General features: G+C 35.8%; 1 protein-coding gene across 15 annotated transcripts in view; it reads left to right on the top strand.

Annotated features, from left to right (window-relative positions):
- Positions 1 to 21,707, top strand: part of CCDC7 (coiled-coil domain containing 7) — a 383,402-nt gene that overhangs the window by 94,924 nt on the left and 266,771 nt on the right. For all 15 annotated transcript variants that reach the window (XM_038529717.1, XM_038529714.1, XM_038529715.1 and 12 more), the window contains exons 15-16: positions 7,161 to 7,226; positions 19,375 to 19,593. In XM_038529717.1, coding sequence (XP_038385645.1) covers positions 7,161 to 7,226; positions 19,375 to 19,593 — 285 coding nt within the window. The remainder of the gene's footprint in view (positions 1 to 7,160; positions 7,227 to 19,374; positions 19,594 to 21,707) is intronic.

Genomic DNA, 21,707 nt, shown 5'->3' with positions numbered 1-21,707 from the left:
TCCATTCTTGTAAATGTTCTGACATAAAATAATACATATTTTCTATTGCTAAGAATACTAGTTAAGTTTTCCTAAATAACAAAGTACTCTAAAACTTGGTGATTTAAAACAGCAGATATTCATTATTTCTCTTAGTGACTGGTTAAGTGTTCTTTCTTGGAAGGCTTGTCTTGGGTTGGATGATCTTAGGTAGCTTTATTCATGTATATGAAGTCTCAGCTGGAACATCTGTGACAGATGGAACTTCTTTCTAGTCTCTAAGCCTCGAGGAGGCCAGCCCTGGATAGTTTACAGAAGGATTGATTCCCAGTAGCAAGAGCAAACAAAGCTAGAAACAAAGCTGGAAAACTTACTGAGGCCTCATAAGCTCAGACCTCAGATACTGCCATATGCATAGTCTCCTATTGGCCAAAGCAAGTCACAGGCCAGCCTAATTTTAAAGAGGAGGAAATGGACTCCACATTTGAGGGGAGCTACCATAAAGAATTTATGGCCATTGTCGTCTACCATAAATGGAGTACATATTTTCTTTCCCTTTCTCTCCTTTACTTTTCTCTATCTAAAATTCAATCAAATCTAGATTTGTTTTATTTAACTCTCTTAAATAGGCTAAGCTACTATATAAAGAGACCCATACAATTCAACAGTTAAACATGACAGAATGTGATTTTTCTCTAATGGAAAATTTGGGTAGAGGGTTTCAGGTAGCATAGTAGTTTGATGCCATTTGGGAACAAGTCTTCTTACTTCTTACCTCTATTTTTCACTGAAGTATAGAAATTTTACCAGATCTTAATTTTTTTATTTAATCAACTAAGTTTTATTTTCCTACCTATTTCATTATTATTTATCTTTCTTTTTTTCTTTTACCCTTATGAAACTAATATTCAAATATTATGATTCCTAGATCTATTTTTTAAATTTTCTGTATTTTTCGTCTTGGTGTCTATTTGTGTATTTGTTCTGTGCTTTGAACTATTTTATTTACTTGACAGTAGTTCTAAATATATTCTCAAAATTAGTCTTTCTCATGTTCACTTCCTCTTGACTTTTCAAAATTGTTTTTATTTTAATTCTAATATAATTATCATACAGTCTTATATTAATTTCAGGTGTACAATATAGTGATTCAACAATTCTATACATTATTCAATGCTCATCATGATAAGTAAACTCCTTAAAACCCCATCACCTATTTCACCCATGCCCTCACTCACCTCCTCATTCATACCCATCTGTTTGTTCTCTATAGTTAAAAGTCTCTTTCTTGGTTTGCCTCTCTCTCACTCTCTCTTTTCACCTTTGTTCATCTGTTTTGTTTCTTAAATTCTACATACAAGTGAAATCATACAGTATTTGTCATTCTCTGAGTTATTATGCTTAGCATTATACTCTCTAGCTTCATCCATGTTTTTGGAAATGGAAAGATTCTGTTCTTTTCTTATGGCTGAATAATATTCCTGTGGGGTGTGTGTGTGTGTGTGTGTGTGTGTGTATGTGTGTGTATCTTGTATGCTCATTCATCTATTGATGGATACTTGAATGCTTCAGTGATTAAGTTTCTATAAATAATGCTGAAATAAACATAGAGGTTCATGGAGCCCTTTGAGTTAGTGTTTTTAAAATTTTCAGGTAAATACCTGGTAGTGGGGTTACTCGTCCTAGGGTAGTTTTGTTTCTAACTTTATGAGGAATCTCCATACTGTTTTCCACAGGGGCTGTAGATTGCATTCCCACCAACACTGTACCAGTGTTCCTTTTTCTCCCCATTCTCACCAATACCTGTTGTTTCTTGTGTTTTTGATTTTGGTCATTCTGAGAGGTGTGAGGGTAGTATCTCAGTGTAGTTTTGATTTGTATTTCCCTGATGATGAGTGATGTTAAGCATCTTTTCATGTTTCTGTTGGCCATCTTGATGTCTTCTTTGGAGAAATGTCTGTTCATATTTTCTCCCCATTTTTAAATTGGATTATTTGTTTTCTAGGTATTGATTTGTATGAAGTCCCTATTTATTTTGAATACTAGCCTTTTATTGGATATATCACTTGCAAATATCTTCTCCTATCCTATAGTTTGCCTTTTAGTTTTATTAATTATTTCCCTCACTGTGCAGAAACTTTTTGATGTAGTCCTGACAGTTTATTATTTGCTTTTATTTCCCTTGCCTCGGGAGATACATCTACAAACATTTTGCTGTGGCTAATGTCAGAGAAATTAAAGCCTGTGATCTCTTTAGGATTTTTATGGTCTCAGGTCCTACATTTAGGGCTTTAATCCATTTTGAGTTTATTTTTGTGTATGCTGTGAGAAAGTGGTCTAATTTCATTCTTTTGCATGTTGCTGCCAGTTTTTCCAACACCATTTGTTGGAGAGAATATCTTTCCTATTGCATATTGTTTCCTCCTTTGTCAAAGAATAATTGATTGTGTAAGCATGGGGCCTATTTCTGTGTTTTCCATTCTGTTCCACTGAGCTGCGTGTCTATTTTTGTGCCAATACCATACTGTTTTGATTACTATGGCTTTGTAATAGAATTTGAAGTCTGGGATTGTGATACCTCCAGCTTTGCTCTTCAATTTCAAGATTGTTTTGCCTTTTGAGGTCTTTTGTGGTTCCATACAGATTTTAGGGTTGTTCCAGTTCTGTGATAAATACTATTGGTATTTTGATAGGGATTGCCCTAAGTCTGTAGAATACTTTGGGTAGTATAGACATGTTCACAATATTTATTTTTCCAATCTATAAACATGGAATGTCTTTCCATTTCTGTGAGTCATCGTCAATGTCTTTCATCAATGTTTTCTACTCTTCAGAGTACAGGTCTTTCACCTCTTTGGTTAAATTTATTCCTAGGTATCTTATGTTTTTGGTGTAATTGTGAATGGGATTTTCTCAATTTCTCTTTCTACTGCTTCATTATTAGTGTATAGAAATTCTACAGAATTTTGTACATTTTGTATCCTACAATTTTACTAAATTCAGTTATTAGTTCTAGTATTTTTTGTGGGGTTTTTTGAATTTTCTGTATGTCATCTGCAAATAGTGAAAATTTATTCTTCTTTACCAATTTTGATGCCTTTTATTTCTTTTTGTTATCTGATTGCTTTAGCTAGGATTTCTAGTACAATGTTGAATAAAAGTGATGAGAGTGGATATTCTTATCTTGTTCTTGACCTTAGGGAAAAAGCTCTCAGTTATTCATTGTTCAGTATGATGTTGGCTGTAGGTTTTTCATATAAGGCCTTAATTATATAATTATATTGAGGCATGTTCCCATTAAACTGCTTTGTTGAGGTTTTTTTTTTAAATCACAAGGATGTTATACTTTGTCAAATGCTTTTTCTGCATTTATTGAAATGATCATATGGTTTTTATCATATCTCTTATTGATGTCATGCATTAAGCAAATATTGCATCAACTGCACTGCAGGAATAAATCCCACTTGATTGTGGTGAATGATGTTTCTAACAAACTATTGGATTTGGTTTGCTAGTATTTTGTTGAGTTTTGCTTTTGTGTTCATCAGAGATATTGGGTGATAGTTCTCTTTTTTGTGATGTCTTTATCTGGTTTTGGTATCAGGGTAATGCTTGCCTCATAGAATGAATTTGTTAAAAAACCAGATGACAGCCTTATAGGATTTCCCTTCTATGTAACAGTCTTTTCTCTTGCTTAAAAAAAAATTTCTCTTTATCACTACCTTTTGATTAGCATGTGTCTTAGTGTGGACCTCCTCGGGTTGATTTTGTTGGGGGATATCTGTGCCTCTGGATCTGGATATCTAATTCTTTACCAGATTAGGGATGTTTTCAGCTATTATTTCTTCAAACAAATTTTCTGCCCCATTTTTGTCTCCTTCTGAGATCTCTGTACTGTAAATATTATGCTTGATGAAGTCACTAAGTTTCTTAAGTCTGTTCTTATTTTGCATATTTTTTTCTCTCACTTACTTTGCTTTATTGGTTTCCATTATTCTGTCTCCCAGGTCATTGATTTGTTCCTCTGATTCCTCTAGCCTGCTATTTATTCTATCATGTGTATTTTTAATTTTAGTTATCATATTCTTGTTCTCTTATTGTTTTCTTATTTTCTTTGTTATGGGTCTCACTGATGTCTTTTTTTTTTTTTAAGTTTTTTTTTAATTTATTTATGATAGTCACAGAGAGAGAGAGAGAAGCAGAGACATAGGCAGAGGGAGAAGCAGGCTCCATGCACTGGGAGCCTGATGTGGGATTCGATCTTGGGTCTCCAGGATCACGCCCTGAGCCAAAGGCAGGCGCCAAACCGCTGCGCCACCCAGGGATCCCCTCTCACTGATGTCTTATACTCTTTTCTCAAGCCCACGGAGTATCATTATAATCATTGCTTTAAGTCCTCTATTAAACATAACACATCTGTTTCACTTAGGTCTCTTGTGGTGATTTTATCCCGATCTTTAATCTAGGACATATTCCTCAATGTCCTCGCTTTGCCTAACTGTTTCTCTGTGTTAGGATAGTCAGTTCCATCTCTTACTCTTGAAAGTAATGGGTGGGCAAACTTTTAACAAGGGCTGTAGCTGTCATCTTCCTACAGAGATGTGCAATTTAACAATATGCCCTTGTCCTCTGCAGGAAGTCAGTAGACATAACGTTGGCATGGTTTGTGCTGGTTTTCTAGGGAGGAGACCCCCAGTTTTAGGACTGAGGCAGCCTCCACTGGATGGAGGAGGGCAAACAGTGTAGGGAGGTTAGGTAGTGAATGCCAGTGCCTGGCTGGTTCCCACTTGTGGCTATGTGATTATGCTGTGGGATAGGGAAGGAAATGGCACCTACCAGCAAATTTTCCCTGGAGAAGTTTCTCAGTGAAGTCTGAGGTTACTAACTAACTTTCCCTCCTGTATGCTCTAGGTATTTTTGAAACTGCTGCTTTTAAGCTGTATCTTCTTGGCAGTTTGTTGTGCTTTCTCTTTAAGGCTGGGGACTTAGCTTCCTAATGCCCTCCAGATTTTCCCAGAGTGGAGCCACTGATTCTTGAAAGTTCTAGGGTTTAAGTCCTGCTGGTTGTAAGAACTTGTGAAATCCGGCTTCTCTGATATTCAAAGCCAAGTGCTATGGGGGATTCATCTTTCCTGTTCAGGGTCTCCATTGTGATATTGTTTCTCAGCCCTCTCTGTACCCACAGACCTCTTTATCCCATGGATAGCCCACTATCCATTTAGGTCCCTACAGCATCTCCACCCTTCCTACTCTCTTCAATGTATCCTTTTCTCCACGTTTAGTTGTGGAGTTTGTTCTGCCAGTCTTTGGGTCTTTTTTTCTGGGTTATTTGTACTGATGCATTATCTAGTTATACCTGTGGGGTGAGGTGAGTTCAGAATCCTACTCTGCCATCTTCCCAGGAAGCTCAATAGTGTCTTGTCTTTCAACATTTTAAGTTCAAAATCATGTTTTTTAAAAAATTATCCCAAGAGATCTTAGTTTATGGCTATAATTGCATCCACCAGAGCTCTCTGAATTCTAATGTTTTTTTTGTAGTTATTTTCTGTGTGTCCCTTTAGGTCTGTCTTACTGAGGATGCCTCCTTGGACTACTCAACTTGGTCTTCCTATTTGAAGTTACTTAGTTCCAATAGATGACTTATTATATTTCTGTGCCTGTTTATGAATGTGACTTTCCTTAGCACATCATAGTCCTATATAGAGATCTCTTGAACAGTAACTAAAAGATTTGCTTTTGTCCTCATTATTATCAATTTCTGTTTTTATGGATGCTGTGTCCTCTCAAATTTCAAAGAGAATAAAAAATATAGATTTAAAACTTCTATTTCTTAAATAATACTTTCAGAAGAGAAACATATACACTTTGAAGATGGTTTTCCATTTTCGCTTTGAGTTCATATTTTTCTGATGAGAAGTAATCATTGAAATCATTTCTATCTGTGTAATTTGGCATTCTCTTTGTCTACTTTTAAGATTTTCCTTTTTTTTAACTTGGTTTTCAACATTTCACTCTGATGTGTGTGTGGGCCTGATTATATCATAATATATATACATATATATTATATAAGTTGATATATATAATCAGTTTAGGGTTTGCTGAACATCTTGAGTATGAGGATTTCACCAATTTTGAGAAATTTTCAGCTATTTTTTCAACTACTTTTTCTATCACTTTCTTTCTCTCTTTTCCTTATGGGAATGTGATTACATGTTAGATATATGATAGTATCGCAAATATTCCTCAGTCCCTCCTCATTTCTAAAATCATTCTTTTCTTGTCTTTAGATAGGTATTTTCTTTTTTTTTTTTTTAAGATTTTATTTATTCATGAGAGACACAGAGACAGGCAGAGACACAGGCAGAGGGAGAAGCAGGCTCCACGCAGGGAGCCTGATGTGGGACTTGATCCAGGGACTCCAGGATCACGCCCTGAGTCAAAGGCAGATGTTCAACCACTGAGCCACTCAGGCATCCCTAGATAGGTATTTTCTACTGATGTATCTTCAAATGGTCTCTTTCTGCTATCTTATCCAATTTGCTAGGCGAGAAGCCAGGAGACAAGAATCTTACATGGAACTCCTTTCTTCTTCCAAGAATCACCTTCTCTCAAGAATCTACTTATTCTTGGTTGCTTTCCAGTGTTGATATTTGTATTTTGTTCAGGGTTTGTAGTTTTTATGTGTGGCAGGGTCTGTCCAATAGGAACTTGCTTTGCTATACCAGAAACAGAGCTGGGGATTTTAGATATGATATGATTCCTCAAACTGTCACTCATCTGATGGCGAATTGTTGAGACATTTCACGTATAGCAGAATCCATTCATTCTTAAAAAGTCAGAACTATATTATTTTCTGTTAAGAGTAGAGTTGCTTTTTTTCATAAAATTTGAAATGTTTATACTTAAATATTTCAGGCCTTGAGAAAAGGAAAAATGAAGTATTTAATTTATTGTAGTAATGATTTACCAGCTTCAAAGTCAGTTTTCCTGTGCAAAATCAATAGGAAGCTACAGCTGCAGAAATTATCCACCATTATGCCTGAGAAATGTGCAAGTCACTGTGTGTGCTCCAGTCATCATCTTGGTGATCTGTGGACTTTAGAAAGATAATAATTGTAACAATGAATTTATAGAAACAAATACTGAAATTAATGCATTTTCCCCCTTATATTACATTGTAGAAAGTAGCACATGCTCTGGAAATTGAGAACAAAGTCCTTCAGGAACAACTGAACCAGGCTTTACAGGTAAATGACATTATGTTCTTTTAAAATTGTTACCAAGTGAAGGAAATACCTGTAAGTAACTTTTAAATGAATAAATTTAACCTTGAAAACTAATAGGTCTGTATATTATACTATTTTGCCAGATTTAAAGTATATTCATTTTATGTACTAGGAATATATTAATAAAACTTACTATTCATTCTTCTTCAAAACAATAAAATAGAAAATTAAGCTTTCATCATCAAATAAAATAAATATATTTCAAACTGATACACTCTTATATGTAAAACAATGCAAGTATTCCAACTCAATTAAACTAGGATGTTGTTTTTTACTGCTCTTTATCAAATTCTTGTTAAATGATTAAATGGAAATGGAAAAAGTTAGAAACATTTTCATAAGTGGGTACACAAAAGAGTAATTATTTGCATACTAACTTGCCTTTGGAAAAATGCAAGATAATACAAAAATTTATTAAAGATATAATTCCAAAATGTGGCTGAGGACAAAGTAGATATAAGAAAAGCAATGAAAGAGGCTGGGAAAATGGCAGAATAGGAGGATCGTACACACATCTCCTTTTGCAGCTATAGCTGAATAGCACTCATATCAGCATAAATAACCTGGAATAAAAACCTGAAGGCTGGAAGAACAAATGCCACAATTAAAGGTAGAGAAGAGACCACCTCAAAGAGGGTAGAAAGGGTGAGGACATGGCAGGGAGCTAAATTTGCTTGCAGGAGGCAGGGACACTGTGGGTAAAGAGACTGAGGGAAGAGAAACAGACTGTTACACTGTGGATCCCACACGTAGAAGATGAATCCCCATAACATTAGGCTTTGGAAGCAAGAGGCTCCAAATTTTGTGAGTTCTTACAAGTAGCAGGACTTAAAGCCTGGAATTTAAAAAACTAGCAAGCTGGCTCTGAGAACGCCCAGAGTGTTTTAGGAAGCTGAGTCTTGTCCTTAATGAGACAGCACAATAAACAACCCGTGGAGATACAGAATAGAAGTGGCAGTTTGAAAAATTCATGGAGTATATGGGAGGGAGAGTTATTTACTCATCTCAGAACTCAGAGTGGTGAGAATCAAAAGGAAACCCCTCCAGGGACAAAGGAGGTGGAGGGTGTCATCTCCCTTCCCCACCTTCCAGCAAAAACATGGAGCCACCTGTAGGAACCAGAATTTACTACCTAACTTGCTTACACTAAGCTCCACCCTCTCACCCCTCAGCAGATCCAAACTTCCCAGTTACAGTTGCCTCAGTTCCAGGGCTGTAGGTCCCTTTCTCCAGAAGACTCATGCAGACTTCACAAATACCTCCGCTCTTCACCTACTTATTTTGGTCCTCTTGGTCCTGGCAGTGGTGGCAGGCTTTATGGAAGCTCAAGTGTAACCTTGTGAAAATTTTGTGCCCTTTATCCCTGGGATGCAAGGGTGGTTCAACATTCATAAAACAGACACTGTGATCACATCAATTAAAAAAAAAAAAAGACAAGAACCATATGATTCTCTCAATAGATGCAGAGAAAGCATTTGACAAAATACAGCATCCATTCTTGATTAAAACTCTTCAAAGTGTAGGGATAGAGGGAACATTCCTCAATATCATAAAAGCCATTTATGAAAAGCCCATAATGAATATCATTCTAATGGGGAAAAAACTGAAAACTTTTCCCCCAAGATCAGGAACAAGACAGGGATGTCCATTCTCACCACTATTGTTCAACATAGTACTAGAAGTCCCACCGTCAGCAATCAGACAACAAAAAGAAATAAAAGACATTCAAATTGGCAAAAAAGAAATCAAACGGTCCCTCTTCGCAGATGACATGACACTGTATACAGAAAAGCCAAAGACTCCACCCCAAAATTGCTAGAACTCAGCAATTCAGCAATGTGGCAGGATACAAAATCAATGCCCAGAAATCAGTGGCATTTCTATACACTAACAATGAGACTAAAGAACAAGGAATCAATCCCATTTACAATTGCAGCCCAAAACGTAAGATACTCAGGAATAAACTCAACCAAAGAGGTAAAGGATCTACTATCTAAAAACTACAAAACACTTCTGAAACCAATCGAGGAAGATGCAGCGAGATGGAAAAACATTCTGTGCTTATGGATTGGAGGAATAAATATTGTGAAAACGTTTGTGCTACCCAGGGCAATTTACACATTCAACACCATCCCTATCAAAATACCATGGACTTTCTTCACAGAGTTGGAAAAAATAATCTTAAGATTTGTATGGAATCAGAAAAGACCCTGAAAAGCCAGAGGAATGCTGAAAAAGAAAACCAAAGCTGGGGGCATCACAATGCCTGACTTCAAGCTGTATTACAAAGCTGTGATCATCAAGACAGTGTAGTACTGGCACAAAAACTGACACATATGTTAATGGAACAGAATAGAGAACCCAGAAATGGACCCTCAACTCTATGGACAATGAATCTTTGACAAAGCAGGAAAGAATATCCACTGGAAAAAGGACAGTCTCTTCAATAAATGGTGTTGAGAAAATTGGACATCCACATGCAGAAGAATGAAGAAGAATTCTTACCAATAGTAAGAATATGGCGTAAGAGATAAACTCAAAATAGTTGAATGATCTAAATGTAAGAAAAGAATCCATCAAAATCCTAGAGGAGAACACAGGCAACAACTTTTTTGAACTTGGCCACAGCGTTTTTTTGCAAGACACATCTATGAAGGCAAGGGAAACGAAAGCAAAAATGAATTATTGGGACTTCATCAAGATAAAAAGCTTCTGCACAGCAAAGGAAAGAGTCCGCAAAACTAAAAGACAACCTACAGAATGGGAGAAGATATTCACAAATGACATATCAGATAAAGGGCTAGTATCCAAGATCTATAAAGAACTTCTCAAACTCATCACCCAAGAAATAATCCAGTTATGAAATGGGCAGAAGACATGAACAGACTTTCTCCAAAGAAGACCTATACATGACCAACAATCACATGAAAAAAATGCTCCACATAACTTGCCATCAGGGAAATACAAATCAAAACCATAATGAAGTACAACCTTACACCAGTGAGAATGGCTAAAAATAACAAGACAGGAAACCACAAATGTCAGAGAAGATGTGGAGAAAGGGCAACCCTCTTGCACTGTTGGTGGGAATGTAGCTACTCTGGAAAATAGTGTGGAGGTTCCTCAAGAAGTTAAAAATAGAGCTACCCTATGACCCTGCAATTACACTACTGAATATTTACCCAAAGATACAAATGTAGTGATCCAAAGGGCATCTGCACACCAATGTTCATAGCAGGATGTCCACAATAGCCAAACTCTGGAAGAAGCTATGTTGTCCTTCAACAGAGGAATGAATAAAGAAGATGTGTTATATATAAATATACACAATGGAGCCATCAGAAAGGATAAATACTTACCATTTGCTTCACTGTGGATGGAACTGGAGGGTATTATGCTGAGTGAAATAAGCCAATCAGAGAAGGACAATCATCATATGGTTTCACTCTCATGCAGAATATAAGAAATAGTGAAAGGGACTATAAGGGAAAGGAGGTGAAACTGAGGGGGGAAAAATTAGAGAGGAAGACAAACCATAAGAGATTCCTAACTGGGAAACAAACGAAGGGTTGCAGAAGGGGAGATGGGTGGGGGAATAGGGTGACTGGATGTTGGGCACTAAAGAGGGCATGGGATAAGCACTGGATGTTCTACTATATGTTGGCAAATTGAATTTAAATTAAAAAAAATTGTGTGCTGTACCCATGCACTACAGGTCCCAGTAGCAGTGGGCAGGTCTCATTTTACAAGTAGACTGGAATGCACCTTGTAAAATGTGCTACACCACATCCGGGAACCAAATACTGTCAACAATAGGCAGATAATCTCTGCAGATGACTGGAGTGAAGGAAAAAGTGCCTACTACACAACAGCAGAGCACATGCAACACATAAGAGATACCCCCTGAGCATCAGTTTCTTGGGACAGGGACACTGCACTGCAGGCAGTACAGTATCTCTTCTTCATAAGTCCATTTTTAAGAGTAGGAGATGCAGTTGACTTTCCTAAGACACAGAAACAGAGGGGGTTAGGCAAAATGAGACAGGAATATATCTCAAATTAAAGAATAGGACAAAACCATATGAAGAGACCTAAGCAAAACAGATATGAGTATTATATCTCATAGGGAAATTAGAGTAATGATTAGAATGATCCTCACTGGACTTGAGAAAAGAGTATAAGACATCAGTGAGACTTAAGAAAGAGATTAAAGAAAAGAATCAAGCAGAGGAAAAAAACATGATAATTGAAGTTAAAAATACAGATGATGGAATAAATAGCAGGCTAGAGGAATCAGAGGAATAAATTAATGACCCAGAATACAAAATAATAGAAACTAATCAAGCTGAGCAAGTTAGAGAAAAAAATATGCAAAATGAGAATAGACTTAAGGAACTCAGCGACTCCATCAAGCATAATAATATTCACAGTATAAGGATCCCAGAGGAAGAACAGACAAATTTATTTGAAGAAATAATAGCTGAAAACTTCCCTGATCTGGGGAAGGAAACAAATATTCAGAGCCAGGAGGCACAGAGATCCCCCAACAAAATCAACCCAAGAAGGTCCACACCAAGACACATGGTAATCAAAATGGCAAAAAGTGTTGACAAGGAAAAAATTTTAAAAGCAAGAGAGGAGATGGGGAGATGCTAGAATAGGAGGACCTTAGACCACATCTCATGAATACAACTAGATAGCTATCACATTATCCTAAATCCCCCGAAATTAATCTGAAGACTGACAAGTTACACAACAAAAGGAAGAAGCCAAATGAAAGAAGATAGGAAGTGCAGAGATGTGCTTTGAGGGAGAAACAGAGCCTGGCTGTGGCAGAGGGGAAGGAGCTGTGGTCACTGAGAACTGCATTCTGTGGAATGCAAAGGATAATGTCTTCCCAAAGTCACTGGGTTGGAAAACAAAAGAGGCTGAATTTCGTGAGTTCTTGCAGCCAGCACAGCTTAAAACCTGCAGTTTTAAAGGTCAGCAAGCTTGGCTGGGATAGAGCCTAGAGGGCAGTGTGCTGCACTTGGAGGGAAGGCAGACAGACATCTTGGGGACATACAGCATGGAAACAGTGATCTGAAGAGTGTCTGGGGCACACAGTGAGGATTATTTGCTTTTCTCAGAACATGTCTCTGGGAGGCAGCATTCACTGAGATACCCTCTGGGAACAAAGAGCTGGTTGCTAGTTCCCTGCCCCATCCTTCAGCATAAATACAGAGCCACCTACAGGAAGTAGTGCAATGTGGACACTGGTAGCCTAATTGCTTACACTAAGCCTTACTCCCTTATACTCCTGTGGACCTGCCCTTCTCAGTCATGCTTACCTCAGTCACAGTGCAGTTGGCTCCTCCCCTAGAAGATCAGCACAAAGCCCTGTTGACACTATATCTCCCAACCAGTGAGATTTGCAGGACCTTAGTTCCAGCTGAGGTGGTGACAGGTCTCCTTTCACAAGCAGATCAGAGTATGCCTCATTAAAACTCACCACATTCAGGCTGGGGGCCAAAACTGCCAACAGTAAGCAAAGAAAGCTTCTGTGATGACTGACCTAAAGGGTAAAGTAGCCAGAACATAACAGCAGAGCATCTGCGACACATACTGTAGGCACTCCCTGAAGCTCTAGGCCCTGGGCACTACATGACCTCTTCCTCATATGGCCATTACTTTCAGGAGAGGGAAACATAACTGCATTTTCTAACACACAGGAGACAGAGTCTTAGAAAAAATAATACAGAGAAATTTATTCCAAATTAAAGAAGAACATAAGGTTGTGGCCAGAGATCTAAATGAAGTAGATATAGGTAACATGCCTGATGAAGAGTTTAAAGCAGTGATCATTAGGATACTCACTGGGTTTGAGAAAAGGAACACATCAGTGAGACCCTTACCACAGAGAGAAAAGTATTAATCAGAGATGAAAAGTGTAATAAGTGAGGTTAGAAAGATGCTTGATGCAATAAACAGTAGGCTGGAAGAAGCAGAGGAATAAGTGACTCAGAAGACAAAATAATAGCAATGATGCTGAACAAAAGAGAGAAAGAATTATGCAAAGTGAGAATAGACTTAGGGGACTCAGTAACTCCATCAAATGTTATAACATTCTAATTATAGGAGTTCCAGAAGAAGAGAGAGGAAAGGCAGTAGAAAATTTATTTGAAGAAATCATCACTGAAAACTGCCCAATCTAGGGAAGAAAACAATCACCCAGATTCAGGATGCATAGAGATTTTGTATCAAAATCAACAGAAGCAGGCTGATACCAAGACACATTGTAATTATATTTACAAAATGTAGTGATAAAGAAAAGAAAAATCTTAAAAGCAGCAGGACAAAAGAAATCCCTAACTTACATGGGAAAACCCATAAGGCTAGCAGGATATTTTTCGTAGAAACTTGGCAAGCTAGGGATACCTGAGTGGCTCAGCAGTTGAGTGTCTGCCTTTGGCTCAGGAAGTGGTCTCAGGTCCTGGGATCGAGTCTCACAACAGGCTCCCAATGGGGAGCCTACTTCTTCCTCTGCCTGTGTCTCTGCCTCTCTCTTTGTATCTCTCCTGTATAAATAAATTTTTAAAATTTTTAAAAAGAAAAAAAAAAAGAATCTTGGCAAACCAGAGGAGAGCAACATGCTATATTCAACATGCTGAATGGAAAAAATCAGCAGCCAGGAATACTCTGTCCAGGAAGACTATCATTCAGAATAGGAGGAGAGATAAAGAATTTCACAAGCAAAAACTAAGGGAGTTAATGATCACTAAGCCAGCTTTGCAAGAAATATTAAAGGGGACTCTCGGAACACCTGGGTGGCTCAGTGGTTGAGCACCTACCTTAGGCCCAGGGTGTGATCCTGGAGTCCTGGGATCAAGTCCTACAAAGGGTTCCATGCATGGAGCTTTCTTCTCTCTCTGCCTGTGTCTCTGCCTCTCTCTCTCTCTCTCTCTCTCTCTCTCTCTATCGCATGTCTCTCATGAAGAAATACATTAAAAAAAAATAAAGGGGACTATCAGTGGAAAGGAGGGATCAAAAGTGACACTGACACTATAAAGGCAGGAAACGCAAAAGGAGTAAAAATATTTCTATAAGGAATCAGTCACATAACTCAAAGAAAAAGGATGTAAAATATAACATATATAGCTAAAACATGGAGCATTGAGAAGAGAATGGAAAAGAACGAGTTCAAACTTAAATGACCATCAACTTAATATAGACTGCTATTTGCATGAGACATTATATACAAACCTAATGGTAGCCATATATCAAAACCCAACAAATATGCAAATAATAAAGACAAAGGAATCCAAATATATCACTAAAGAAAATCTGTAACCCAGAAAGACAAAGAATCCAAGAAAATCTTGAAACAACCACAAAACGAGTAATAAAATGACATAAATACATATCTATCAATAGTTACTTTGAATGTAAGTAGACTAAATCAAAGATACAGGGTGTCAGAATGGCTATAAAGACAAGACCCACGATACTATATGCTGCCTACAAGAGACCCATTTTAGACCTAGATATCTGCACTTTGAGTAGATGAAGAAATATTTATCATTCAAAAGAAAGAGTAGCAAGACTTATATCAGACAAAATAGACTTTAAAACAAAGACTAGCAAGAGACAATGGAGGACACTGTAATAAAGAGGAGAATCCAACAAGAAGATGCAACAATTTTAAATATTTATGCACCAATCATGGGAGCACCCAAATACATAAAATAATTAGTAACAAACATATAGGAACTAATCAATAATGGTACAATAATAGTAGAGAACTTAACACCCCTCTTACATCAATGGATAGATCGTCTAAGCAGAAAATCAACAGGCAAACAAGTTCTCTGAAAATCCCACAGCTTAATAGAGAATAATGGGGAGCTTTTTCTCTATGGTCAGGAACAAGACAAGGATGTCCATCAACTCTTGCCACTTTTATTCAGCATAGTAGTGGAAGTGTTATCCATAGCAATCAGAGGACAAAAAGAAATACGAGGTATCCAAATTGTCAAAGAAAAAGTTTTGCTTCCATCTGTTTGCAGATGACATGATACTATATATAGAAAACCTGAAAGATTCTACTAAAAAAATTCTGGAACTGACAGATGAATTCAGTAAGGTCACAGGATACAAAATCAATGTACAGAAATCTATTGCATTTCTACACACCAATAACTAATGAGGCAGTGGAAAAAGCAATTAAGAAAATAAAAATCTCTAGATACATCAAATGTTGGTGAGGATGTGTAGAAAATGGAACCCTGGTGCACTCATTGGTGGTGGAAATGCAAACTGGGGCAGCCATTGTGGAAGAGAGTATGGCAGTTCCTCAGAATATTTAAAATAGAATTACTCTGTGATCCAGGAATCACACTACTGGGTATTTTACACAAATAACACAAAAACACAAATTCAAAGGGATATATGAATCTCTCTTTTTATTGCAGCATTATTTATATTAGCCAAACTATGAAAGCACTCCAAATGTTCACTGATAGATTAATGGATAAAGAAGATGTTACATATATAATGCAATATTAGTCAGCCATAAAAAGGAACGGACTCTCCATTTGCAACATTGTGGATGGAGTTAGAGATTATAATGCTAAGCAAAATAAGCCAGTCAGAAAAAGACAGTTACAATTTCTCTCATGTGTGGAATTAAAGGAACAAAACAAATAGGGGCACCTGGGTGGCTCAGTCAGTTAAGCGTTTGCCTTTGGCTCAGTTGATGATCCAGGACCCTTGGATCTGCCCCATGTTGGGCTTTTTACCGAGTGGGGAGCCTGTTTGTCCCTCTCCCTCTAACTCTCCCCTTTGCTTGTGTTCTCTCTCTCTCTTTCTCAAATAAGTAAATCTTTAAAAAAAGAAAACAAAAGAAAAAAGAGAGACAAACCAAGAAACAGACTTTAGAGAATAGAGATCATTACCAGAGGGAAGGTGGGTGGGAAGATGTGTGAAATAGTTAAAGGGGATTAAGAGTATACTTATCTTGATTAGCACTGAGTAATATATGGTACTGTTAAATCACCATTTTGTACACCTGAAACTCATATAACACTGTACGTTAACTATATTGGAGTTAAAATGTAAAGAAATGAAAAGAAAAAAAAAGCAATAGGTTTCCTTTTTATCCAAAATAACCATTTAGAAACCATAATACAAATGATTGTATTTATTTGTTTATTTAACTTATTTAAATTTAATTAGTTAACATATAGTGTAGCATTAGTTTTTTTTTTAAAGATTTTGTTTATTTATTCATAGAGACACAGGAAGAGAGAGAGAGAGAGACAGAGAGAGAGGCAGAGACACAGACAGAGGGAGAAGCAGGCTCCATGCAGGAAGCCTGATGTGGGACTCAATCCTGGGTCTCCAGGATCACACCCCAGGCTGCAGGTGGCGCTAAACCGCTGCACCGCCGGGGCTGCCCAAGTGTAGCATTAGTTTTAATTGTAGAGTTCAGTTATTCATCTGTTGCATATAACACCCAGTGTTCATTACATGAAATGCCCTCTTTAATGCCCATTGCCAAGTTACCTCATCCCCCAACCAGCAACTGTTTTTTTCCCCATAGTTAAGAGTCTCTTATAGTTTGTCTCTGATTACATCTTATTTTGCCCCACCCTTCCCCTACGATCCTCTGTGCTGTTTCTTATATTCCATATATGAGTGAAACTATATGATAATTGTCTTTCTCTGATTTCACTTAGCATAATACCCTCCAGTTCTAACCACGTCATTGTAAATCGTAAGATTTCATCCTTTTTGTTGGCTGAGTAACATTCCATTTTGTGTATGTGTGTGTGTGTGTGTGTGTGTATCTCACATCTTTATCCATCTGTCAATGGACATCTTGGCTAGTTCCATTATTTGGCTATTGTGGACATTGCTGTAATAAACATTGGGGTACAAGTGCCCCTTCAGAATACAACGTTTGTATTCTTTGGGTAAATATCTAGTAGTGCAATTGTTGAATCATAGGGTAGCTCTGTAATTTAGGAACCTCCATACTCTTTTCCAGAGTGGCAGTACCAGCTTGCATTCCCACCAAACAGTGTAAGAGGGTGCCCTTCTCTCTACACCTTCACCAACATTTGTTGTTTCCAGACCTGTTAATTTCAGGCATTCTGACAGGTATAAAGTGGTATCTCATTGTGGTTTTGGCTTGTATTTCCCTGATGCTGAGTGATGTTGAACATTTTTTCATGTGTAGAGATGATTCTATTTATAATACTGGAGTAGCATATTTGACAAAATATAGTTATTTTATGAAGAAAAGCATACTTTACTGAGGGATATAGATGAACAGTGAAGAAATAGAAATTTATATTTTTGGTTTTGAAAGTTCAGTATCATAAACATTTCAAATTTCTATTTTTTCCATATGATACACAGATTCAAGGCAATTCTAGATATAAATGGAATTATTTTTTAGCTTAACAGAAGTATTACAGGTTATATTGAGATAAGAAAATGGTGACTATACAAAAGAATAAGGATTTGGTCATTCAAAAATTAACATGTAATATAACACTATAATAACACAGTAAAACAATGTGGTTCTGGATTTGGTTCTGAATAAAAAATCCAGAAACAGATTCAAGTGAATGTAATAATTTAGTATTTTATAAATTTAGTTATTGAAATTTTTTTATAGAAAGACAAAATGGTCACAAAAAGTAAACTATTCTGAAAAAGTATTTCTTAAGTAATAGTTTATGACATACACTAAGATAAGTTGCAGTTTGATGTAAGATCTAAAATTAATAAGTGAAGGTTTTAGAAGAAACACTGGGTAACAGTTATATGGTCTTGGCTAGAGCAAGGTTTTCTAAATATATTGCAAAGGAATATTGCAATATATTTAAAGTATATTAATATATTAAATATATTAAAATATGTTGCAATATATTTATAAATTTTGTACTGTACAAAAATCATGAGATATAAAGATGAATGAAAATTCTTTACAAAATGTTTTATATGAAGATCTTTTACAAATCTATAAGAAAATAGATACAAACAGGCAGGTCATAACTTAAAAACACACAAGGGCAATAAATGCATATGAATATATTCAGCTTCACTAGTTATCAAATGAATGCAATTAAAAATAACAGTGCAATAGACTTTTTGTTACCTACCATTTCAGTAAAAATCTTAGGATAGAGATGTCTAATATTTGTGGATAAGTGCTGAAATGAGTAATCTTTTACATGATACTATTACAATGAATTAATACTGTTCTCAAAGAAAATGTATAGCAAAAGTTTTGGGATAATATAGGCTTTTCATTGAATCATTGAACTTACAAAAATTATCAAGAAAAGAGTTTACAGTGATTTTGTACATGTATAATATAAAAAATTAAATAGCAAAAAATTTTACATTACCAATATATAGCCCTAATAAGAAATTTGCTAAATAAAAGTATACTATTAAATGTATTTTACTAGCAATTCTGATTTAGATGTACATTTATTGTCATTGAAACATAAGACATTATTTAATAAAAAGAACATATCATGTATGTATAGTAGGATCCCATATAGATGAAAATTTTAAAAATACATGCATGCACTGGTTTTATTTAGAAATAATGAAAAAGCATATATATCAAATGTTAACAGTGAGTTTTCTGTTTGTGGTAAGATTATTTGTGAACTTTATTTTTGTTGATCTAAGTAAAAAGTTATTAAAACTGGCATTTAAAAAATTATATTCCAGACTAAATAAATTATTTTTCACATTTTATTATTTGATATTATAGATATTAATTAGCCTGGTTATATTCTATCACCTTTTCTAATTATGCCTTTTATTAACTTTTAGTGTGCCTCTATAATAATTGGAGCTTTAAAAAAATAATAGAGGAACTTCCTGAGATATTAAAATAGCCCTCAAAGTGGAAGATATTTCTTCAGTTTTTAATTTTAATTATAGATTAGTTAAACTATGGATTGTACTTACTATATAATAAGTCACTAAAAATAAAGTTGAGAGATAATGTGGGCATGAGTATATTTTTATTCCTGAAAGTTGTAATATTGATAAAAAAATGTCACACATAATGCTTGATAAACTGTTACTTTTCTAAAAACAGGAAGCTGAAAGAGCTAAGCAGCAACTTAACTGTTTCCTAAATCAAGGGAAAGAATTACTTAAAAGTGAAGGGAAGACCAAGACAACAATGGAAATGGGTATTAGTAAAATAAAAGTCGAAGATTTAAATCATATACCATTGGAGAAAGAAACAAGGAAATCACTAGGTACAAATTCAGGTAGACAAAAGACAAATTTTAAAATCCAAGAACATCCACAGGTAAGGAAATTACCAAAATAGAAAAAACAGTAGAAGATAGAAAAACAGTAATATGTGCTATAAGAGTTTATCTCTTATATTGTTTATTTGTATATATTGTTAAAAATAAAAAAATATGCTCTATTTTTTTTTGCTTGGACTTTTTGCCTTTTACTTTTGGTAATAGCAATTCATTGTCTTGAATACAAATTTATAAATTAGATATATATTGGTTTTGAATGATGATTTAAGCTCCTGATATTTGAGAGCCAGAAAAAAAATAGTTCATAGACTAAAGATATTTTGCTTTAAACAAAATTAAATATAAATGAAAAACTATGGGAAAACATTTTCAAATTTTTCTTTTTACTGAAGTACAGTTGACATGCAACGTTGTATTAGTTCACATGTAAAACATAATGATTTGTTAAGTATGTATGTAATGTTTTGCTCACTGCAAGAGTAGCTATTTCCTGTTGGGGGAAAATTCTTTAAAAATCATTGATTTTTGTTTCTGTTGTGCAGAGGATTCAGAAGTTTTCTGTGAACATTCAGATTTATTAATCTATGGAAGAAAAAATTAGTCTATACATAAGCAACTTTATTGACAAGTAATGGAGAGAATTCAAGAAGTAAAGCAAAACTGTTGAGAACATACTTTAGCTTGTCCTTGTTCTAGCAGGATAGCTTTATCACTCATTTCTTAAATAGTATTTTATATTTTTTTTAGTATTTTATATTCTTGAGTGTCCTTCCATCTTGTTTGCAGGAGAGTTTATGTGTATTAGTGATAGCACAGTAAAACTGGCAAATGAGAGATGAATAAGGTAAAAGTAAAGGCCAATATTTTAGCTTTTCAAAAGAGACTGTCATCTTGCAGTACTTTTATTCTTAATTTAATCTTTTTTTGTATATATATATACATATATATATATATTTTAAAGTTTTTATTTAAATTCTAGTAAGTTAACATATAGTATAATGTTAATTTCAAGTGTACAATGTAGTGATTTAACCCTTACATATAATAGTGGTGCTCATTGTAACAAGTGCATCCTTAATCCCCAACACTTAACCCATTGTATATAATTTTAATTGTAAGTTACATCAGTTTCTTCTTGGAGAGATAAAAAATGGAAAAAAATGCTCTTAGTGAAAGAGAAATTATTATGGTTATTAGGATTTTTTGTTTGTTTTTTGCCCTGAATTGAATATAAAACCTTTTTTTTTTTTTTTTTTTTTTTAGAGATGCAGGTTTTTGTGAACTGGTTTAAGACAAAGATAAAATGTGGTAGTACAATTGAAAATGTACTAGTCAGGAGGGAAGGCAAGATGGCAGAAGAGTTGAGGACCTCATTTCATCTGGTCCTTTGAATTTAGCTAGATAACTATTGAATCATTCTGAACACCTATGAATTCAACATGAGATGTAAGGAAAGAATTACTGGAACTCTACAAATAGAAAAGCAACCACTTTTTGCAAGGTAGAAGGTGTAGAGAAGTGAGTCTGAGGGGATATTCAGAAGATAAACGGTGGGAGGAGAAAGCCTCCATAAGCAGGCTACTGGAAAGTGAAATAGCCCCTGAGCACAAAATTGGAACCTTTAGAAATCTGCTTCAGTGACAGATGTCCCTGCCTGAAAGGTGCTCAGGTGGTGAAGCACGGCAGAATCCCAGGTGGGACAGTGTGGTTTCAGGATCCCTGGGATCACAGAAAGAACAGGGTGCCTGAGGCAGCAGCATTATCAAGCATTGGAGTAGGGAAATCCTTACCCTATGGTCACTGCATGACCTTGAGAAAACCTCTTACTTTTCTGAGCCTGTTTCTTCACTTATAAAATGGGATGTTAGGGATGCTTTGAGGCATGCCATGCAATAATTACAAATTTTTCATACCTACTTCCAGGTTCTTAATTCTTTCCACCATCCAGTCCCCAAATTGCCTCAATCTGATATCCTAGTTGGGTATTCTACTGTCTTCACTCATAGGCTGTCACCTTGACCATGGCCCATCACCATAAGCCCTGCCTCCCAGCCCTTGACTCCTCTGGAGAGCTCTCCTTTCGTAAGGTCTAAGGTCGGCAAGCCCAGGAGGGGCTCTCAGCTGGGTTAGCCATAAACCCCAAACCACAGCA

The sequence above is a fragment of the Canis lupus genome, chromosome 2 (assembly GCF_011100685.1).
Source record: "Canis lupus familiaris isolate Mischka breed German Shepherd chromosome 2, alternate assembly UU_Cfam_GSD_1.0, whole genome shotgun sequence".
Taxonomy (NCBI): Eukaryota; Metazoa; Chordata; class Mammalia; order Carnivora; family Canidae; genus Canis; species Canis lupus.
The sequence above is the reverse complement of the archived record's forward strand: the minus strand, read 5'-3'. Positions and strand labels throughout refer to the sequence as shown.